Source organism: Zonotrichia leucophrys, chromosome 3, assembly GCF_028769735.1.
Source record: "Zonotrichia leucophrys gambelii isolate GWCS_2022_RI chromosome 3, RI_Zleu_2.0, whole genome shotgun sequence".
Classification (NCBI taxonomy): domain Eukaryota; kingdom Metazoa; phylum Chordata; class Aves; order Passeriformes; family Passerellidae; genus Zonotrichia; species Zonotrichia leucophrys.
Genome location: NC_088172.1, coordinates 58,404,277 through 58,424,358, shown reverse-complemented (window position 1 = coordinate 58,424,358; position 20,082 = coordinate 58,404,277). Strand labels below are relative to the sequence as shown.

General features: G+C 35.4%; 1 protein-coding gene across 1 annotated transcript in view; it reads right to left on the bottom strand.

The window, feature by feature from the left end:
• Window positions 1–20,082, bottom strand: part of ADGB (androglobin) — a 97,784-nt gene that overhangs the window by 65,623 nt on the left and 12,079 nt on the right. The window contains exons 2-8 of the mRNA XM_064706972.1: window positions 19,332–19,476; window positions 16,209–16,301; window positions 13,822–13,893; window positions 12,370–12,558; window positions 9,591–9,730; window positions 8,226–8,312; window positions 6,425–6,636 (exon numbers count right to left, since the gene is read on the bottom strand). Of these exons, the coding sequence (XP_064563042.1) occupies window positions 6,425–6,636; window positions 8,226–8,312; window positions 9,591–9,730; window positions 12,370–12,558; window positions 13,822–13,893; window positions 16,209–16,301; window positions 19,332–19,469 (931 nt within the window). The 5' untranslated portion in view covers window positions 19,470–19,476. The remainder of the gene's footprint in view (window positions 1–6,424; window positions 6,637–8,225; window positions 8,313–9,590; window positions 9,731–12,369; window positions 12,559–13,821; window positions 13,894–16,208; window positions 16,302–19,331; window positions 19,477–20,082) is intronic.

Here is a 20,082-nt window from a genome sequence, read left to right as displayed (position 1 = left end):
TGGCTCAGGCCTGGTACTTAAGCTAAGCAGAAAAGGACTATGGAAAAGTGACTCAGCTGAATTAGAGGCAGAAAAACAAGGTATGTCACCACCACGTGTTCACACCATGGTGTGTGGTGGTTGGTTGAATTACGTCTGTTATGATTTAAAAGTATGTAACTGATAAAGGCCTGACTGCACAAACTTCCTGTTTTTTACCATAAAGCAGATCTCCTTCGCACCTGCCTGGGGACCCTGCGTCACTTCAGACTCTCACCTCACAGTACCTTATCTCATATCATATCTATCATATCATATCATATCATATCATATCATATCATATCATATCATATCATATCAATCATATCATATCATATCATCATTTCTTATCATTTCAGTGTAAAAATTGCTCATAAAACAGGGAGATACCCTACGCATGAAAGCGTTGCTACCAGAAGAAAAAGCTGCTGAGTGGAAAAGTACAGATTTTTATACTAAAATGGATCAGTAGGAACACATGAATTGTCTGCCAGAACTTCCCGAAGACTGATTGATAAAGTCAGATCAAAGTCATTCAGATAAGTCCTTTATCAAAGACTAAGTTGGCTGCTCTCAGGAAGAGTTCAGACTGACCATATCAAGGGCTTGTTATTAGCTGGATCCACACAACTGGATGAACAGAGAAACAAGTTCAATGCTTCAATGATCATACTGTGTTTGTGGGGTGCAGCAGGCATTGGTCTGACTGTGCAAGTGATTCATAACTGCATATGTTTGTACTGGATCTGGCTGGGATTGAGCTTTCATCAGGGCAGCCCTTGTGGTGCTGTTTTAGGTACATCACCAAAGTGCTGGGGGAAACACACAGTATGTCAGTGACAGCTGAGCCAAGTTCACACACCAATAAATCCTCTGTTTCTCACTCCACCACCCCAGCAAGAACACTGGGGGTGGGCAAAGGGTTCAGTCCTCATTCTCTGCCCCATCCCACTGTGGGGAGTGACCAGGTGGATGGGTGGTGGCTTAGCTGCCAGACAGCATCAATCCATGACAACATTATAGTCCACACAAAATCAAAAGCCTGTAAGAGAAGTTTCCAAGTAATTAGCAGTAACTGGTACTTCACTGTGTCATGAATAAAAAGGTCATTAATATACAATGCAATGAATACAGAAGGTATTGCAATTTTAAAAGTCAAATATAAATAATATCTGGAGCAGTTGAATATCTCTTTAGAAATAGTCCATATTTATCACAAAGAAGTTTCCTTGAAATCAACAGTCAGCAGGTAGAGTGAAAGCTTGCAGATGGGAAATAAGCACTTTTATCATGATGGGAGTAAACCACTTTTCAAATCACTTAAAATGAAAAAAAAAAAAGAAAAAAAAAAGAAAAGAAAAAAATTTTGCTATATTAAGTTAAGTCCTTGTTACAAAACTCTACCAGAACAATTCAGGAACTTTTCACAACTTCTGCCTCTGGAATCTGACTTTGAATCAAGAACTAGTTTGAGATGTTATTTTATGCACAGCAATGGTTCTACTGTCCTAGGCCACTCTGCAGACCACGTGTCTCATAAAGCCTTTAAGATTTCCCTCTTTTGGCTACACTCTCACAACAAAAATGCATCATAATTCAGTATTATTTCAAACTTCAATTCCTTTTTTTTTTTCCTTTCAGTCTAATAATTTTAAATTTGCTCTGTTACTATAAAGATACCTAGCTCTTACTCTTCTCCAAAAGTCTTTTTTGATTCAAACATAGGATAAAAGATTTCTCTTATCTGTGTATTTGAGACCTGAATTAATCTTTCTAAATAACCTCTTCACAGGACACTATCTGTCTTTGTGATCTGTCTTTCACAAAAAAGCATAAACTGTGCTTTAAGTGGCAGGATAAAGATCTAAATATCATGTCACTTTTCATATGGAAGCACTGCCTCTTTTTTTTAAAATGCTCTTTCACTCCTTTTGCACACTTTCTAGAATACATATCTTAGATCCTTTTGCTTCCCTGTTGCTTTCTTTTCTCCGTTACATGCTTGAGTACTACTTAGTCACTGTACTTATATTCACATGAAACACCTCATTTTCCTATTCCACACCTGCTGCACTAAAGCAAACTACATTCCTGCAATATATTTTAAAATTTATTGCTGTTTAACTCATTTAGTGGTATATAAGGTAGGAGTTTAAATAAATCTATTTGCTGAAGACAAACCATAATCTTGGTTTGCTGCAGTTTAAAATTATTTAAATCACTAATTTTAATCAGGATTCAAATCAAGAAGCAGGAGTACCATTTATGTGGTAAATTTCGTTTTTACTTTGCAGTTATTTCCCTTAGGAAGATGTTATACCTATTCTCACCTACTGATTTGTAACTGCAAATCATTCTAGTTAAAGAATGGTTTTTGCTGCTAGTCACATGGAAATGCCACATGTATCCAAACATAAACAAAGTCAAGAGCATGTAAGCTTAATGTACATTTGTGAAAATCTTCCATAGTTTAAGCTAATAAATTTGAAATATTTTGGTTGATGGTTTAGCTGTCTGATTAGTATTTACTTGCGATTTGCTTAAAATGTATTTCCTTGAGGTTTTTTGTTTGTTTGTTTGCTTCAGCATTAAATATAAATGCACAAAGCAAGAATTTACTTAATTTTTATGCTCTTACGAATATATCAATACAGAAATCAAATTCACCACTATGTATTTCCTGGACAAAGATTTAAAAAAAATTATATTTACATCATGGAATGAATTTTAACAAACATTTCTTCCACCCCTCCTGCCCGGGCTCCCCTGCCCTTCGACAAAGAAGCATTCCTGCTTTTTCCAAATGCAATTTTGTGTATAAAGTGGATATTGAACAAATAAATTACAAAAGAGGAAGGACTGCTGTTTTTTAAACACAGAACAACTGTAAGACAGTTTGCCACTAAAACAAAGTACTGCAATATATTATTTTTAATCTATGTTGCAGAATAGATTAGAATGACTTCAGTGTGTAATGTGAGCTATAAATAACTACAATTTAAATAAAACCAAAAGTAAATACAACCTCCCCCCAGTTAAGTTCAAAACAAAATTAAAGCAAATAATTTTGCTTTACATGTAACTCCTGTCTGTATTTTTATCTTCAAAACAATAGGACTTACTTTCAGTTAAGTCCTGAAGGCCTTGGGCTTTTGCCAACTTTCCTGTAGACTTGCCTTTTTCTTTCTCTCCTCCTTTTTTCTTTCCTACTTTTTTCTGCTCTGCTTTTTCTATTAGGTAAAATAAAGATTAAATATTTTTCTTTCTAAGATAAAAACTTTCAGTCATCAAATGTCGTACAGTGCAAATGCTTCAATAAGATTTTAGATAAATTTTAAAAACAATCAATCACAAACTCTTTGAAGTCAAGAGTTGAGCTACAATAAAAAAACTAATGTAATTTAATTAAAATAAATAAAAATAAAAAAGTAGTCTTTAAGATATAAATGAAGATTTATTGAGAAGGAGCCAGAATGGCTTCAGTCCCATCTTTTAGTTATTGCACAATTTTTATGTCCTTACTGCAATATAAGATATCATTGTATTTCTGGCACTGTGCCAAATATTTTCTTCCTATCCTTGCTCTCATGCATTAGTAATTACAAAAAAAACCCCAAAGTCATATAGGCAATGCATAGATTCCCAATGGACATGGAAGAAGAAAGTCTTCCACAGATGAAACATTCTCTGAAGTCTTAGAACTTACAGGAAAAGACTTCTTAAATGCATTAAAAAAAAAATCATAGAATCATGGAATGGCTTGGGTTGGAAAGGACCTTAAAGATCATCTAGTTCCAACCCCCCTGCTGTGGTCAGGGACACCTTCCATTAGAGCAGGTTGCTCAAAGTCCCATCCTGGCCTTGAACTCTTCCATGTACTGGGCAACCAGAACTTGTTTGGGTAATCTGTGTCAGGAACTTCCTATTGTCAGAAAGAATTTCCTTCTAACACTCAATCTAAACCTGCTCTCTGTGAGTTTAAAGCCATTCACTCTTGTTCTACCACTACATGCCCTTGTAAAAAGTCCTGTTGCAGCTCTCTGGTAGGACCCTCTAAGTACTGGAAGGTGCATAAGGCGTTCTCCCTGAAGCTTTCTCTTCTCTAGGCTGAACAATCCCAGCTCTCTGATTGCCTTCATAGGAAAGGTCCTCCAGCCCTCTGATCATCTTAGTAGCCCTCCTTTGGACTCATTCCAACAGGATCACGTCTTTCTTGTGCTGGGACCCCAGAGCTGGATGTTGCACTCTAGGTTGGGGTCTCACAAGAGCAGAGTAGAGGGGGAGACTCACCTTCCTTATCCTGCTGGCCACACTGCTTTGGATGCAGCCTAGGATACAGCTGCCTTTCTGGGCTGTGAGCACAGACTCTTGGCTCATGTACTGCCTCTCATCCACCAGATCCCCCATGTCCTTCTCCACAGGCCTGCTCTCAGTTCTTCTTCCAGTCTGCACTCATGCCTCAGATTGTCTCAATCCAGGTGCAGCACCTTGCACTTGGACTTTCTGAATCACATTAGATTCTCATAGGTCCAATTCTCAAGTTTGTCCAAGTCCTTTTGGATGACATTCCTTCCTTCCTTTGTGTCAGCTGCACAATACAGCTTCACAGCTTCACAGAATGCTTCAGGAGGAAAAGGATCACAGTGGGTCATCTGGTCTAACCTCCCTGTTCCACCAGGGTCATACTAGAGCACATGGCACAGGACTGCATCCAGACAATTCTTGAATATCTCCAGTTTAAAGCAATTCCCAGAGAGGGAAAATCTACCACCTCTCCAGGCAATGTGTTCCACTGCTCAGTCACTCAGTAAAGAAGTACTTCCTCATGCTCAGGTGGAGCTTCTTTTGCACCAGTTTTCACCCATTGCCTCTCTTGATATTGTTCAGCACCATGGAGCAGGGCCTGGTTTCATCTTCTTGGAACCCTTCTTTTAGATACTTATACACATTGATGAGGTCCCCTCTCAGCTGTCTCTTCACAAAGCTGAATAGGCCCAGCTTCCCCAGTCTTGCCTCGTCAGGATGTTCCAGTCTCCCAGTGATCTCCATTGCCCTCTCTGCTGGACTCACTCAGGAGCTTCATGTCTGTAATGTGCTGAACAGTCCAGGACTGGACACAGCATTCCAGATACAGACTGAGGGAAGGGGCAGGATCAGTTCCCTTGCTCTGATAGGACTGCTCTTCTTAATGTATCCCAGGACATCATTGGCCTTCTTGACCCCCAGGGAACACTGCTGACTCCGGGACAGCTTGTTGTCCACCAGGATCCCCAGGTCCTTATCCCTCATGGTGACATGGATGGCTTTGTGTCATCCAAACATTAATCTCAAACATCAACAGAACATCTCAAGAAAGTTTTTAGCCTCAGAGTTGGAGATTACAGAGCTGTATCAGACACAATGGCTCCCTGATTCTTAGCTATTTCAGTTACTAATGAATTTTTAAGTCTTAGGCATGATTACATTTACTTAGTTTTAAGGGAAAAAAATGACAGCACCCTGTTGGATGAACAACAGTGCTATTGCTACTGACATGTCCAATCCAAACTCTGAAATATCTACCCCACTGATGGCTGGGTGAAAATTATAGCAGTATTTCCTAAGAAGAGAGAATACTACCTCAGCCAGGTAACTTCTAAGACTTTTATAACACTTTAGACATTGGGACATAATATTTGGATTCAAAGCGAGGAAGTCAGTGATTTTTCTGAAAATCTAGGAAGAAATAGAAATTTTAGCATGTGATTTGTACTCTCCAAAGGCATGAGAAGTGATGTGAAATTGCACCCATGACTTCAAGTTAAAAACAGCAACTAAGAAAATTCATTCTCAAATAAAAAAAAGAAGAATAATATACTGGAACAAACTGGTTTATAAATCTAAATTTTTAAATTTAAATGTAAATAGAATTAACAGCTCTTAAAGAAAATTATTGCATATACATAACAGAATAAAATAAAAATTGCAATAAATAAAAATGCAGGTAGATGTTAGAACATATTTATCATAACTGCGTAGATAATCACACTTTACAACACCCATTATGAAGTATATAATTAATTGATGGTCAGAGCAGTGTTGCCTTTGGAGAAACTGTGACCTTTCTGATTGCTATCTCTCTGCAAGGAACTCGATTTTAGAGAAATGACTGTGACATGAAGCTGAAAAAATCTCTGCCAGAAAGGGAAACTATTTTTATAAAATAAAATACTAGTACTGCTTTTCATGACATCTATAGCTAAAAAAAAGTATTTTGAATATACATCATTGCAACATGTTTGGCGAAACAACAAACCCACAGAGTTGTATGTGGCAATATATGCAAAATATACTTATTTGAAACAGAGATAATGCTAACCTTATTTAAGCTTGGCCTACAAAGATTAGACTATGTAAAATTACAGACCTTTGCTAATGTTACCGGCTGTCTCTGCTCTCTCAGTTGAATCTGGCAGCTTATTCACAGATGACTGTTCACTTTTTAACTCTGAGTCCCTGGTTTCTTCAGTTTTTGTATCATCCTGAGTAATCTCAAGTTCTGGAGACTTTCTCTCTGGCAACGTGAATTCTGGCACAATCTCTTTCAAAAAGCCCCAAACTTTGTCCAAGTATTCAGGCCTTTAAGAGAAAATACAAATGTATATGTCAATGGTAGAGATATTTCCAAAAAAGAGAAGAAATTTAGACAGCACTATACCACAACTGACAGTCCAACCCTAAAAAATGCTACTGAGTTATTTTAGAAGATACAACACCCTCTGTATCAGAAATATTTGTTGAGACAGCTTATGAAAGGCCCATAAAAAAAGAGATGGTGGTTAGAGATGCATGCAAATAAAGCATCCTTTCTCAAGATTTTTGGTAGATACAAGGTGTGACAGAGAAATTTTCAGACTACTTTACAACTACACCATATAATAGTGTGATTCTATCTCTGTGTATTAAAAAGCATCCCAAATGAGACTCTGCATGACCCTGTTTGAGGGGTCATGCAGAGTCATGCAGGGTACCCAAAGGTACTTCCAAACTGGAAAGTTTTTGATATGATGTAACAGTTGCAGTCATGTTAATCTTCCACAGAAAGTCATTCCAGAAATAATCTCAAACAGGGTCATGCAGAGTCTCATTCAAGCTAACTGCATTCAACTTTTTTTTAAAAAATGAAATAGTGATTGTAAAATGAGATAAAGTCATCTTAGACTACAATTCCAAAGACTCTGTAGTATTCACATTCTCATATTCCACGATATAATGTATTTGTAGTAACTGAATACTGTTTTTTGCTGTTGAAGTTGTAAAACTAACTATAGAAAGAAATAAAATTTAGGCTACTTAGATTTTTAAGTCCATGAGCTACATACACACTACTGTAGGACACAAATATATCAAAAACCTAAATTGCAAGCGTAGCTTGAGACAAAAATTACTGAAAATTTGAATAAAATATTCTTTGACTGGAATTATTTATTAGCAAAATATGGTTATAAATAAACAAGAATATCTAAGTAAATTATATATAAACCATAACTATTTGTTATCTAGATTTTCATTTGAATTTATATAACAAAAGGCAAAAAAAAGGTATAAGTCAAAAGAAAAAATCTAAATATTTAGTATCAGTAGCTGGGTAATTAATTTAGTAAAAAGAGTATCAAGCTGAAAATCAGAATGTCTTTCTTTAAAAATAAAAAATGAACATAAAACACATAGGAAACAAAAAAAAATGTTATTGTAGTTAGGAAACACTATTTTTCGTTGAAACTAGAAGTCCGCCAACTGTTACAATTTGAAGGGTGCAAACAGCATACTAGCTGATACTGATTACTTCATATTCATGATATATACTTTCTATGGTATATTCAGATATAAAATTATTATTATCAGCAGACATTTTAATACTGCATACTAAATTCAACACATTTCTCTAACCTTGTTTTCCTTTTGCTGTTTAATATTAGTTAAATTAATTTATAAAGAATAGGCATCAGCATGATAAATAGCTTTACAAAAACTGTATGACTTACAAAGAAAAACACAATAAAATTGCATTTCTCAAAGGTACATTACCCAAGTGCCTGAACTATAAACCATTCACTTTCCAAAATTGATGGTGAAGAACTTCTAGGGCTTAGCTTTATTTTTCATAATGCCTTACAGAATTAAATATTAAAAAACTGACACATAAATTGTTTAACGAAAGAACTTACTGGATAGGAATAACTTCTGGTATCCATCCAGTCAGTGTTTGCATAACTGTAAATTCTTCCATCTCCCTTCTTCCAGTTGCATATATACTATAAGACAAAAGCAGACTTTTTACAATTATAATGTTACCAACTGCAGTAAACTCTCTAGTCTACATTACTTTCTGTAGTAAGACCACGTAATAAGGAATAAGATCATACAGAGAATAGTTTGATGAAAAACAAGTAATTACTTGCAATTTTAGGAGTTTTCCAAACCACTGCTGACTACTCCCCTACAAAGTCAAAGCCTTCACATCAGGTCCATTATTTTAGTGCTCCCTCTGGAACAATGGCATTCTTTTCACCTTTGTTAGCAAGCATACTATGTATACTTGCACACAGTTGCGGGGTTGGAGATGTGGGTTTGAAATTCCTTGTGCTAAAACAGGGTTATGATTCTATAACTTACATTTGCTAGCAGCTTCTCTAGCTCCCAGGTTATTCTGAACAAGCTGGTTCACTCTGGCTGGTTCACTTCCACTCCAGCAAAGTTCACTCTTTCAAACTGACACTGCTACTCTCTGGAGAGGTTTCCTGAGAGGACCAAGGCCAAAGATGCCAGCACTTGTATGGCTAACCCTTGTGCTCTGGAGAAATGCAGTATGTCAACCACATTCCTGCAAGCAGAGTTTCCTAACAGGCACCTCTTGGCAACGCCTTAGCCTGTGTCAACATACTTTAGGTGACTCTTCTGGCAAACATAACTTGATATGACAAAAACAGGGAAGCTTCGCTAACCAGATGTGTGTTTTGAATTATTTTCTCAAACTTATTCATTTAAACTATTGGTCTTCATTCATCATTTCATAGGAACCCATAGCCATAATTGTCAATTACTGCATCATAGGCCACCTTCTACTTTTCCAGACAGTTCTAGGGAAGTAGATCACTGTACACAATGGCACAACTGTAGCAAAGGTATCAAAAGAAGCTCACAAAACTCTGCTTTCAGCATCAGTTGAGTCAATACTGGTCAAGGCTCACAATAACAATTTCATTAACAGTTCACAGGTACTTCTGTTTGGCAGGAAGCCACATGTGAAGTTGTCAGGAATATAGTCAAACAAATGAATCAAATAATGAGAGTGCTCCAGTTTCTTTGTAAGTTTTCTGTGAATAAATTTGCAAACGCATCTAAAAATGAAATCCTGTGCCTTCTGTAGCTGTAGAGGATTTTGTTTTACCGATTTGCAGTGTCAGCTTTTGGAAGTGCATAACTGTCATTACAAAATGTAGCAAAATACATTTCTTAGTATACTAAACCAACTTTTTTCTGTTACCATGTGACTTCACAAAACAAACCAAAAGTGAAATGACAAAACATACCTAGTATTTGCTAACTTAATTATAGCTTTGGACAGCAACATTGGCCAAAGTTCATTTTGGCTGGTTGTAGCTGGCAATAATAAATTCTCCTCTTCACTGAAAGGCATAGTGTCATCCACAATGATCTTTCTCCAGCACCCCTGTGATAGGGGAAGGGGAGAAAAGCAGAAAGAAAATAATTAGTTTGTGGTCTGGCAAGTAAAGAGTATGCAAGAGAACTTTTAATGCTTTCCCAAGATACCAATTCTACTGTAACTCGATTTACATCACAGATGGCTTTAAAAAAAGTTCTCACATAATTTATGAGAAACATGGAAACAGCATTCATAGCATTTTCTTACTGTTCTGACTTATTTGTTCCAGAAATTAATCTAATTGCTGCTATTTCCAAATATATTTCATCTCATATGTGTAGTACATCATGTGCATGCATTCAGCACTGTTTCTTCAGCTGCCATGACAGATGCCTGAGAAACACTAATAATTAAAAAAAAGGCTTAACTAAGATAGCAGTTTTTAAAATGTCTCTTTAGATATCAGTCTGGAAAATACTTGTGACATAAGCAGTCCCCCTGGCTTCCCAAAAACTACCTGGGAATACTGACTGCAGTTAGTCTCCTGTGACACACTATAACAGTATTTTGTAGAACACAATACTAAACAACACAAAATGATCAAATGTAAAAAAAATAGAAAAATATAGATATGTGTATTTAAAAAAAAAAAAATCTGTATTTCCAGGATAAGAAACAAAAGGTAAGACAAAGTACTGTATCTCCAATACCAGATACTTCATTAGTAAACTGAGCTAATTTTCCACAAAATAATCTTGTCTACCATTCTTCAAATAAAACTCTCTGTCCTAGTGATAAAGATATAATAGAAAATAGGTGGGCCAATAGCAAATACTTCTCTTAATTTACCCAAAAAATGATGAAGAATGACCAAATCACTAAAGTGTTCACCATTTGTTATCAGAGAGTGCAAAACTATTGTCCTCTGCTTGTAACTAAGCTATGGATTCAAGCTGAAACGACAGCTGATTAATGCTATGAATTCTACAGGTCTAAGGAGAAAAAAAATTTAGTCCAGAGGTCAAAGATATTCAAAAATCATAAAAGAAGCTAATATTTTTAAGGATAAGAACCATTTTGTGACAACCAAAACAAAATATCTAAACTTCCCTAGTTTGAAAAGGACCTAGTCAGGGATATGATAACATATTCATCTCCTCTTCCAATAATTGCTGAAGTTTACTAGGGAGAACAGAACAAGTTGATAAGTAAAGGAAAAGAAATAAAAAAAAAATAAAAAAAGTGGGGCAGGTCTACAGATGAAAAAAGTGAGAAAAAAATAACTACAAGTTCAATAAACCTCAGGAAGGCAAAGCGAAAGTAGAACGTAGGATGGAATGTATACATTTTGTCAAATATGTGAAAAAAAATTATTATCCACAGGTTTGATGTTGTGTACAACAATGTCTTCAGGACTCAGTGCAGAACATTAGTGAAATAATTTCATTATTCTTCCACCTTTTGCACTCTTTTTCATTTATTTTTCTACTTTCTCCTATGAAATATATTTCTCCTCTGTCTCTTCTGATATTTGTCTTTCCTCATTTGCACATTTTGTTTAAACATCCAACAGGTGACCCTCTTTTTTCCTGTTTTTCTTTCTGTAAAATACAGCTGTATACCCAGAGGAAAAAAAATTGAATAAACACACAGGCCCGAACAAAATAAAAGACAAAGAGTGTACCAAAAAGTGACAAAAGTGACAAAGAGAATGAAGCACTGGTAACTCTTGGATATGCTTTAAAATGTAGTCTTTTACCACATGCATTCATAATACCTGCAGCATTAAATTCACACACAGAATAAAGTCTTCTGCTGAGGAACTTGGACAATACAATTTGTGCCCTCTCAAACTCATGGAACTCATTTCTATATGAAATATAAGTTATTCCACAAGTGAAGGCAATAGTAAAGGGTGAGGAAAGCACAGGCATGTAAATCAGGTAAGTGTTCCCCTTACAGAGAAGGTCACTTTCAAGTTTTTGTTTCCAACTGACTGTCTCAGAAATATTTTCAGCTTTGGGCAACTGGAAGTTTAGTAGGGTTAGTTATAGGTCTTAGCATGCTGTGACATTTTCTGTTTCCAAAAGGCAAATGTAACTGAAATAACTCAAACAACATAGGTAACTTTTAGATGTCAGTTCTTTTACATGTTACTATTTCTCTATTAAAATGAGGCTCAATATGCAATTAAGTGTTCCCTGTTGACTGCCAAACGTGTTAAGAAATTATTATCTATTATCTTTAGAAACCCTTGGGATGTTTTAATTTTACCAGTACCTCTTCAGAAAATGGTCTTCACACTGGAAGTATCTAACTATCTTTAAACACATTTAGAGACAAATAGCTCTGTAAAGTCAGGCAACTGAATTACTTAAATATAAAAAGAAAAAAATCAGCCTAATACAGCAGAGGTGTGGGCCACATGTTTGACTCTACTAAGCATTTGCATCAAACCTACAAAACTACAAAAATAAAATATTGCCTTTGCAGGTAATAATACTTTTATCAGGCCACAAGTTGTGCAACAATCACATGAACTGTAAGAGACATTTTAATTAACAAACATTCAAATCAACAATTTGTCAGTTTTTCTACTCCTAAAAATCTGTGTATTTTCAATAATAAAATGTATGCCCAGTAACCATTAAAATTTGCCATGCTAGCTGCATCATATTTTTATATTGTTGGAGGAAACCACTCACCATCCAATAAAGTTTCAATGCATATTTTCCAAATTTATTGTACACTATTATGGGTTCCTTGGCAGATTTACATAAGCCATAAATGTGTTCCCAAGGTTTCCAAACAACTGTGGGTGTTTCACTATTTAAGGAATTTTCATTATATATCCTCCAGAGAGCATAGATTTCACTTACAATCCATCTCATCAGCTAAAACAAGAGAAAAATAGAAAAAAAAAGATTTTTCAAGTAACAGATTTTGAAAAAAATATGAAGCTATAATGATCGAAGAATAAACTAGATCCTGTTGTAAATAAAAATGTGACACAAAAATACAGCTGTAGTTTAATGGAAAAATTAGTTTCGCTGTTACAACTTCTCTTAAAATCATTACAATAACTATCTACAACACAAGACTTCATGCAACTAAGTAAAGGCACAATATAAATAAAGGTATTCATCGTTTAACAAAGACAAACTAAGAAATATGATCTTAAAATAAATTATGTTACAGGGCTTGTGAGTTTTCACTTGTTTAATTGCTTTTTAAAAGCCAGCTGCTAAAAAAGTCATTATTTGTACTCAGTAAAGGAAATCCTAAATTATTAAATATACTTAGAATTCTTTAATTGTTAAAATAAGAACTTAAACTAATCATGTTTTATACATGAGTTTTTATGATATGCAGATTTATGATGTATACAGTACTTTCACAATAAAAGGATATATGTATATATCCTTTTATTGTGAAAGTAGTGTATACACCATAAAAGGACTATAAAAGGATTTATGTATACTGGAATGAAAAAAACCTTTTACTACAAGAAATGTGCCCTAAAATTAATAATTGGTTCTATGGACATTCTAACAAACTTGTCCTAGAATAAATTAGTGGTTTTTCAGACTTGAAAATTGACATGACCTGTTTTCTGGTGTTTCTTCCCTTATATCTCTGGTGCTGAATTTTGAATTTGCATTAATGTACTGAATGAAATAGAAATTATTAAGTAATATTACATTCAGTAAGGCACTCAGATGACTTGGTTCCATCTGGTTTACGTTTTTTCCATGACCTGCAGGAATTCAGTAAACCTTTATTCAGCTCTGGAGAGACAGAAAAGACTGGATCACAGACATTTGCACACACATGCAAGCCCACTAGGACTTCCAGAAAGTTTGAGTAAAAATTAGAAATCCTTTATAACATAGCCTTTATTTACTCTTTTCTTTAGACAACATCATCCAGCTGGAAAACCTCTCACCATAACTGATTTTTCAACTTCTAAAAAAGATAAACACTAATTATAATAATCTAGATAATTTCTTGCAACTTAATCCCCTTCATTCATTTTCCACTTAAACTTCTCACAACATATTTCTTTTTTGTAGGAATTTGGAGTGAAATTCAAAAAGTCAAAGAAAGATAAAAAGGAAATAATTTTTTTTAAGGGACCTTAATGAATTTTCACCTACCTCACAACAAAATATGTGCTCATTTGCTGAAACAAGGTCAAATGAGGTTTCATTTTGGACTATCACAGGAACCTAGTAGAAAGTAAATCAGTTAGGTCCATAACTAAATTATCTGGAGAAAATTAAATTAACATTAGCATTTAACAGCAGTGGACATGAAAATGTTGGACATCTGGCAAGCATTCATTACACATTTGAAAACTAGAAGTGATCATCTTGTAGATGGTTTGGTATTTCTTTATACAACTTCCTTAAATATAGGTTCAGATTTTTAATAAATTATTATTATTATTTTTACCAGGAGATTTAAAGAGTATCAAATTTAATAATCACATCAGTAAATTGAGATGCCCTCAATTTCTTAAGATATTTGCAGTTCTGCATTTAAATCATGATCATAACGCTGTCTCATACTTTGAGATTCCCTTAGCCACTCACCAGGGTTCACTGGGATTTATTTGCTCATGGTCAGTTAGTGGTAATGTCTGAACAGCAACTTCATCATATCTTCGGCTGCATTATGTTGTGTTCATGAATATTTTCTTCTTGTACAGCCCATTTCCTTTTTGTAAGCAGTTTAGTAATAACAGACTGGGATTGCAGTTTATTGAACTAAATGTATCTGTGCCTCTCATCACGTATTGGTGTTCATTGCTTGATTCTTTGATTACCACAATATTGGCTTGTTTATGCTTTCTTTTAGAGTTAAAAATATATCAGCTAACAAATAATTCTTAATAGCCTTTCATCACTTGACATTTATATTAATTTTTATATAAAATCTTTTGTAATCATTGCTTGTTGATTCAAAATATATTGGACCAAAAGAAGCATCAAGGTTTTAATCAGGTCCTAAAGAAAACAAATGCTTTCTTCATCATACTCCAGAGACAGATTTTAAAAGCTATTTTAAATACAGATACATGTTTCCATGACTTTCTGGGCTGCCAGCTCTCTTGCCCTCATCTTTCAGATACCTCCACTCAGTTTATGCATTTTGGCAGTGTTTCCTATCCAATCTTTTGGTCTTGTCAATTACTCCTCTGACCTCTCCCCCTCTCTCCATTAAAAATTAAACTTAGTTCTGTTTAGTGTCTAGTTAATAAAAAATGGAACTGACAAGCTGACAAAAGGAAAACTGACAACCCTGAAAAAGTTGGAAGGGTGGTCCAAGTGCTTTAAAACTTCAAAATATGATCTGAAGCAAATCACATAAACCCTTAGATTGGTAACAGCATTGGACAACACTTACCTCTGAAATACGAGGCTGTTTGTTTTCTCTGCAATTAGTTTTAAAGTTTTGCACAATTTTAAAATGCTATGGTTAACTTGCAGACAACTACTGTCAAAGACATGTACTCTGTGTAGCCCAGAAAAATATGATAGTTGAAGTGAAAAAAAGTAATGTAGTTCTGGTAAAGCTAGTTCATGGTTTCATGACAAATATGAGTACTTCAGACATCTGCTCAGGTGGAACATATAGAAATTTTTCTGCCATGAGAGTAATTTGGAACTGAGAATAGAGAAATAGAAGGCATCTATAAAAACAGAAAGGCATCTCTCTGTCCAGTTGTCTTCCAAATGAACATGGGAGTCAAAAAGTGAAGCAGATTTGGGGGCATACACAACCATGATGTTTTGCACCAGGAAGTGCTGATCCATGGTGGTCTTATCCCATTAATAAATTTAATTAATAATTAAATCTCAGATTCTGTACAGTATAATTGAGAATGCTATTATTATGCTAACTGTAAAGAATGGGATTAGTATAGGTAGTGTTATGTCCTTTTAGAAACCTGTGTTGTGTGGCATCCAGCAGGCCTCTGAGTCATCCCGTCAGCATTCTGTGCAGATCCCATTCATTTTGGTTTTGCTGAACTATGATACAATTTGAGCTACCAAAGAATATTCTTACAAGAAAATAACCCTGCTCTCAATTTCTGCTGTAAAATGAAAGGAAGAACTTGCTGCTGTGGTTAGATAAAGTCAAGGAGATGAAGGTGATGTAATTGCCAGAAAGGAGCAGGAGCTGCCTGCAGGCTCCTCCATCACCGTCAGCAGTGTGAGCTCACCCTGGGCTCAGGGTTTCCAGTACCAGGGCTCAGCAGAGGAAGTTTGTTCAATAGGTAAAAGCCACTTGACCATGCAGTCAGTCCTGTCCTGGAGACCAGCACTAGTGCACCTTCATCTTTCATGACCATGCAAGCAGCACAGCTGAGCTGTCACACAGGTCACTGAGCCCTTTTGTACACCGGTCTCCAGGACAGGACTGACCGCATGGTCAAGTGGCTTTTACCTGTTGAACAAACTTCTTCTGCTAATTTCACTCCACTTTTCACAAGTTAGGCAATTGAGATTTTTTCATCATGACCTTGCTTGTTTCTTACCTCTTTTGTTAAAAACTCTTGTGGACGTTTCCATGAATGCACTTTTAAGGATGCTGGCAACTTTATTTTCCCTTCAGGATCATCAAATGCAGGCTGCACAAAATATGCATGAACAAAAATGGACCATCTTTAAAAATTAGAGTATTCTATCTTCCATGAGATTTAAAATATATTGTTCACAGGATAATTCACTTAAGGAACAAAATAGCATAAAAAAGAACTAATAGTATATACAACTAAAAAAAAAAAAAGCCCAAAGCCCAAGATGAAAATGCAGCACAAAAAATGCACCATCTCTAGTATTCAGAGAAGCTTATATGATCTGCATTTTCCAAGATGTCTACATGAAATTATTCTTTTTCTTTTCCCCTTTCAGAAAGATCTCCAAAGCTTAAATTTTTAAGTCAATTACTCTTCTGTAACCAAGCTATTCCTATGTACTTTTTCTAACTCACTTATTTCTATAGCTTTTAAGTTGAGCACTGAAAGTAAATATCTAAAGTGATTATGAAGAAACAAAAAACTCATGTTCCATGCATTTAGCACTGCCATAGAAACCAAAGAGAGCTATAATTATACAGCGTGAATTAGCCTATTAAAAAGAGAGGCTCATACAGTTTTCAAAGTTGCATTTTTAAGTGATGCTTATCCTCCCTGTGCACAGAAGGCGTGAGGATATACGCTGTCTGTTTACTTACTGGCACAACGTGGGATGGGGACAGGCCTCTGATACAGGTTGTGCTGACTGAGAAGCTAATCAGTTACATGGATAATGCTTTTTATTTTTGCCTGGATTTTCAACAGTTTTTAGGCATATTATATATTTTTGAGTGTTTCATAGTCTATGGTGCACTCTGTCTTCTACAGACCAGAGAAAGAGTTGTCGGGAACAAAAATCTGTGATACTCTGAGTCCTTAATGATTAAAGAAAGACAAAACAAAGTGCATCAGAAAAGCATAAAAACCAAACACAAACCAAAGACCCCCAAATAACCTTTTCCCCATATTTTTTTTTCATTGTGCAAGTTCCTTCAACATGATAATCTGCAACAACCTATTTCAGTACCTGAAGGAAAAAAGAGAAGCTGGGGAGGAGGGGAGGGATTGAATGTTTTAGGAATACTTTATTTTTTTTTTTTCTGAAAGCTTAAAAAATTTCTTGGAACCCGGACAATACACAACTGTATTAACAGTGTTTATAGTCTGCTTTGAGAGACATCCAACCCTGACTTCATGGTATAACAGGAAAGTTTAGCTCTTATACACTAGATAAACCAGAGAAAGGAGACAGATGGGAATGACATGACGCTATGCAAAGTTAAAAAACAAAACCAAAACAAAACCAAAAGACTCCAAACAAACAAAAAGAAACAAAGAAACAAACAAACCCCCACACCTGGAAAGATACAACCTTTCTTTAGCTTACTAGTGCAAAAAATTTTTTGAAGCAGAATATTATAGGTCCAGGCTGAAAAAATCAAGTTTTAACTTATCAAGTTTAAACTAGTCTTTTATTTAAGGTGGCTATGAGAGGCAAGTGCCAAGTCTCAGGGGTTCATGCTCTAAGGACAGGAGTCTCAACCACCAGTTCTACAGGAAGGACATGGAAGAAATGAGCACAAAAGACAAAGACAAGATCAAATGCACAATCTCAGGAGCACAGTGCACAGCTCTAAGACAGAGCATTGTGTTCAGGTGGTTGGTAAAAGACTTTCAGTGTTACATGGAAAGACATCACTTCAGGTTGACTTCTTTACCCACACAAGAAAATAGGACTGTTTATATTCATGTTCCAAGTGTACTTAAAGGTTCTGGTTGACATTACTAATTTTGTTTCCAACTGAACCTATTTGATGTTGAATTCTGGCTATCTGCTTGGATCAAAAGAGGTCATATTACAAATACTTTACATCTGTAAATTCATCTGCTGTGATTGGCATGTAATTCCTTTAAACATGTAAAAGAAGCAATGTTTCATACAGCTTGTAGCTGAAGAACTGAAGAGTCCAGTAAACAATTCAGAAGATCTCTTGTGCTAAAATAGAAGAAAGGTTTTAATATATAGTTCATTTGAAGTTTATGTATGATAATAATGTCTGGTAGACCTGAAAATTAGTGCTAGATAAATGTTTAGTACAGCCCAAAAGACACCAAAATTGGTAAAGGAACAGGAGAAGGACACAAAGGAAAATTATTTGCTTGACAAGTTAAGACAGTCTTCAGTATAGAATGTATATCTTCTCTCAAAACAATACCTTGGCCCCATAGGAATATAATATATTCAACCTTAGGATAAGAAAAAAAATAATCTAGAAATATAAATGGAAACATAAACATAGTACACAAGGGGACATTCAGAATAAATATATTAACAATGCAGAATGTGCATGTGAAATAGGTGATAAATCATTGTATTTATTGCATTTTAAATTTAAATTTAAGGTGCTGAGTTTAAGAATTTTTTTAAAAAATAAATTTACTACTACTCTGTATAGAAGACCCATACACTCTGCAATGATAACCAGTGTGAAGGAGTAAAAATCAATGAGATTTTTAATTCATTCCAAAGTTGGAAAACAGGAATTTTTCAACATCTGGCAGCTGCTCACTTTCTGCAAAATGACAATATTCTCTCAAATCATTCTGTACATTCTAGAACTGCAGACAGTGTTTCACATGTCCAGAAACTGCAGTGTACAAAAGTAAGTATTTCAGCATCCATTTCTGCCATAAAAAAGTCCAATGCACGAAACCTTTTGAGCCCACAGAAACTGCAGTGCCCTGAGGAGTGTGTCAGTGCCCTGACATACTACAACAGTTCAGCTGTTCCCACATCCCCAGGTTTAGTTATCCTATGAAATAGATTTGAGGGTTGTATTTTTTAAACCATTAATGTGCACACAGATATGTTAACAGATCATTTTAAAAGCAGCAAATAAACAATGCACAATTGTTTCTAGTTTATTACTGTAGTTTAGTAAGGAACTACTTAAACATATTGAAAACATATGATTGAAAATAAATATATTTATCAGTAACACATTATTTAGAAGTTGTGGCAAATACTCTATTAAATACAAGTATAAAAAATGAAATAGAAATAATATGTGTCACACAACTTACTGAAATTTGACCTTTTCCAGGTTTTTCTTTTCCAGCTTTTCCAGTATCCCATTTTTCTGCATTGATGTCTGCATCATTCCATTCTGGCCAAATAGGAAATCTCCACTTCTCATTGGAACCAGCTTCCTTGGAAAGCATAGATGGCCTGGAAAACACACAAAAGCATAAATAAAAATGAACAGCATTATTAGATAAGGGTAGTAGAAAGTATTTTATCTTATAAAATGTTATTTTTGTAATGTAATAGGAATTTTAGTGCTTTTAACTATGTTAACTTTTTGTCACTAAGATAAGCATACTTATCTTAGAAGATGCTTGATGTTGTTATTAGGTATAAACCAACAAAATATTTAACGCATTTATACTTCTGCTGAAGTAAATTTGGTAACTGAAGCACAAAACCAGAATTTGAGGACAGTTTCTTCCCTCCTCTTTTCCCCTGCTTCAAGCCACATGGTTCTCCTTTCTCTCCTGTGCCAGTCCTAGCATTCATCACTCAGTTCAACTCACTCACCTATCTGAAGGTGTTCTTTCATTTCTTCTGACTTATTTTCTTTAGATAACCAGGAGGAGCTTGCCATGGATACAGGATGCCCTGGGGAAAAGGACTCCCACTTCCAGGCATCTGGGAGCTGCTAGACCAGCCAGCGCTGTCTGCAGGCACTTTCATTCTCAGGGCTCTTGTGCTACCAGCACTCTCACTACTTTCTCTTGGCTTTCACAATCCTGGCAATAATTTTGCTGAGGCTGA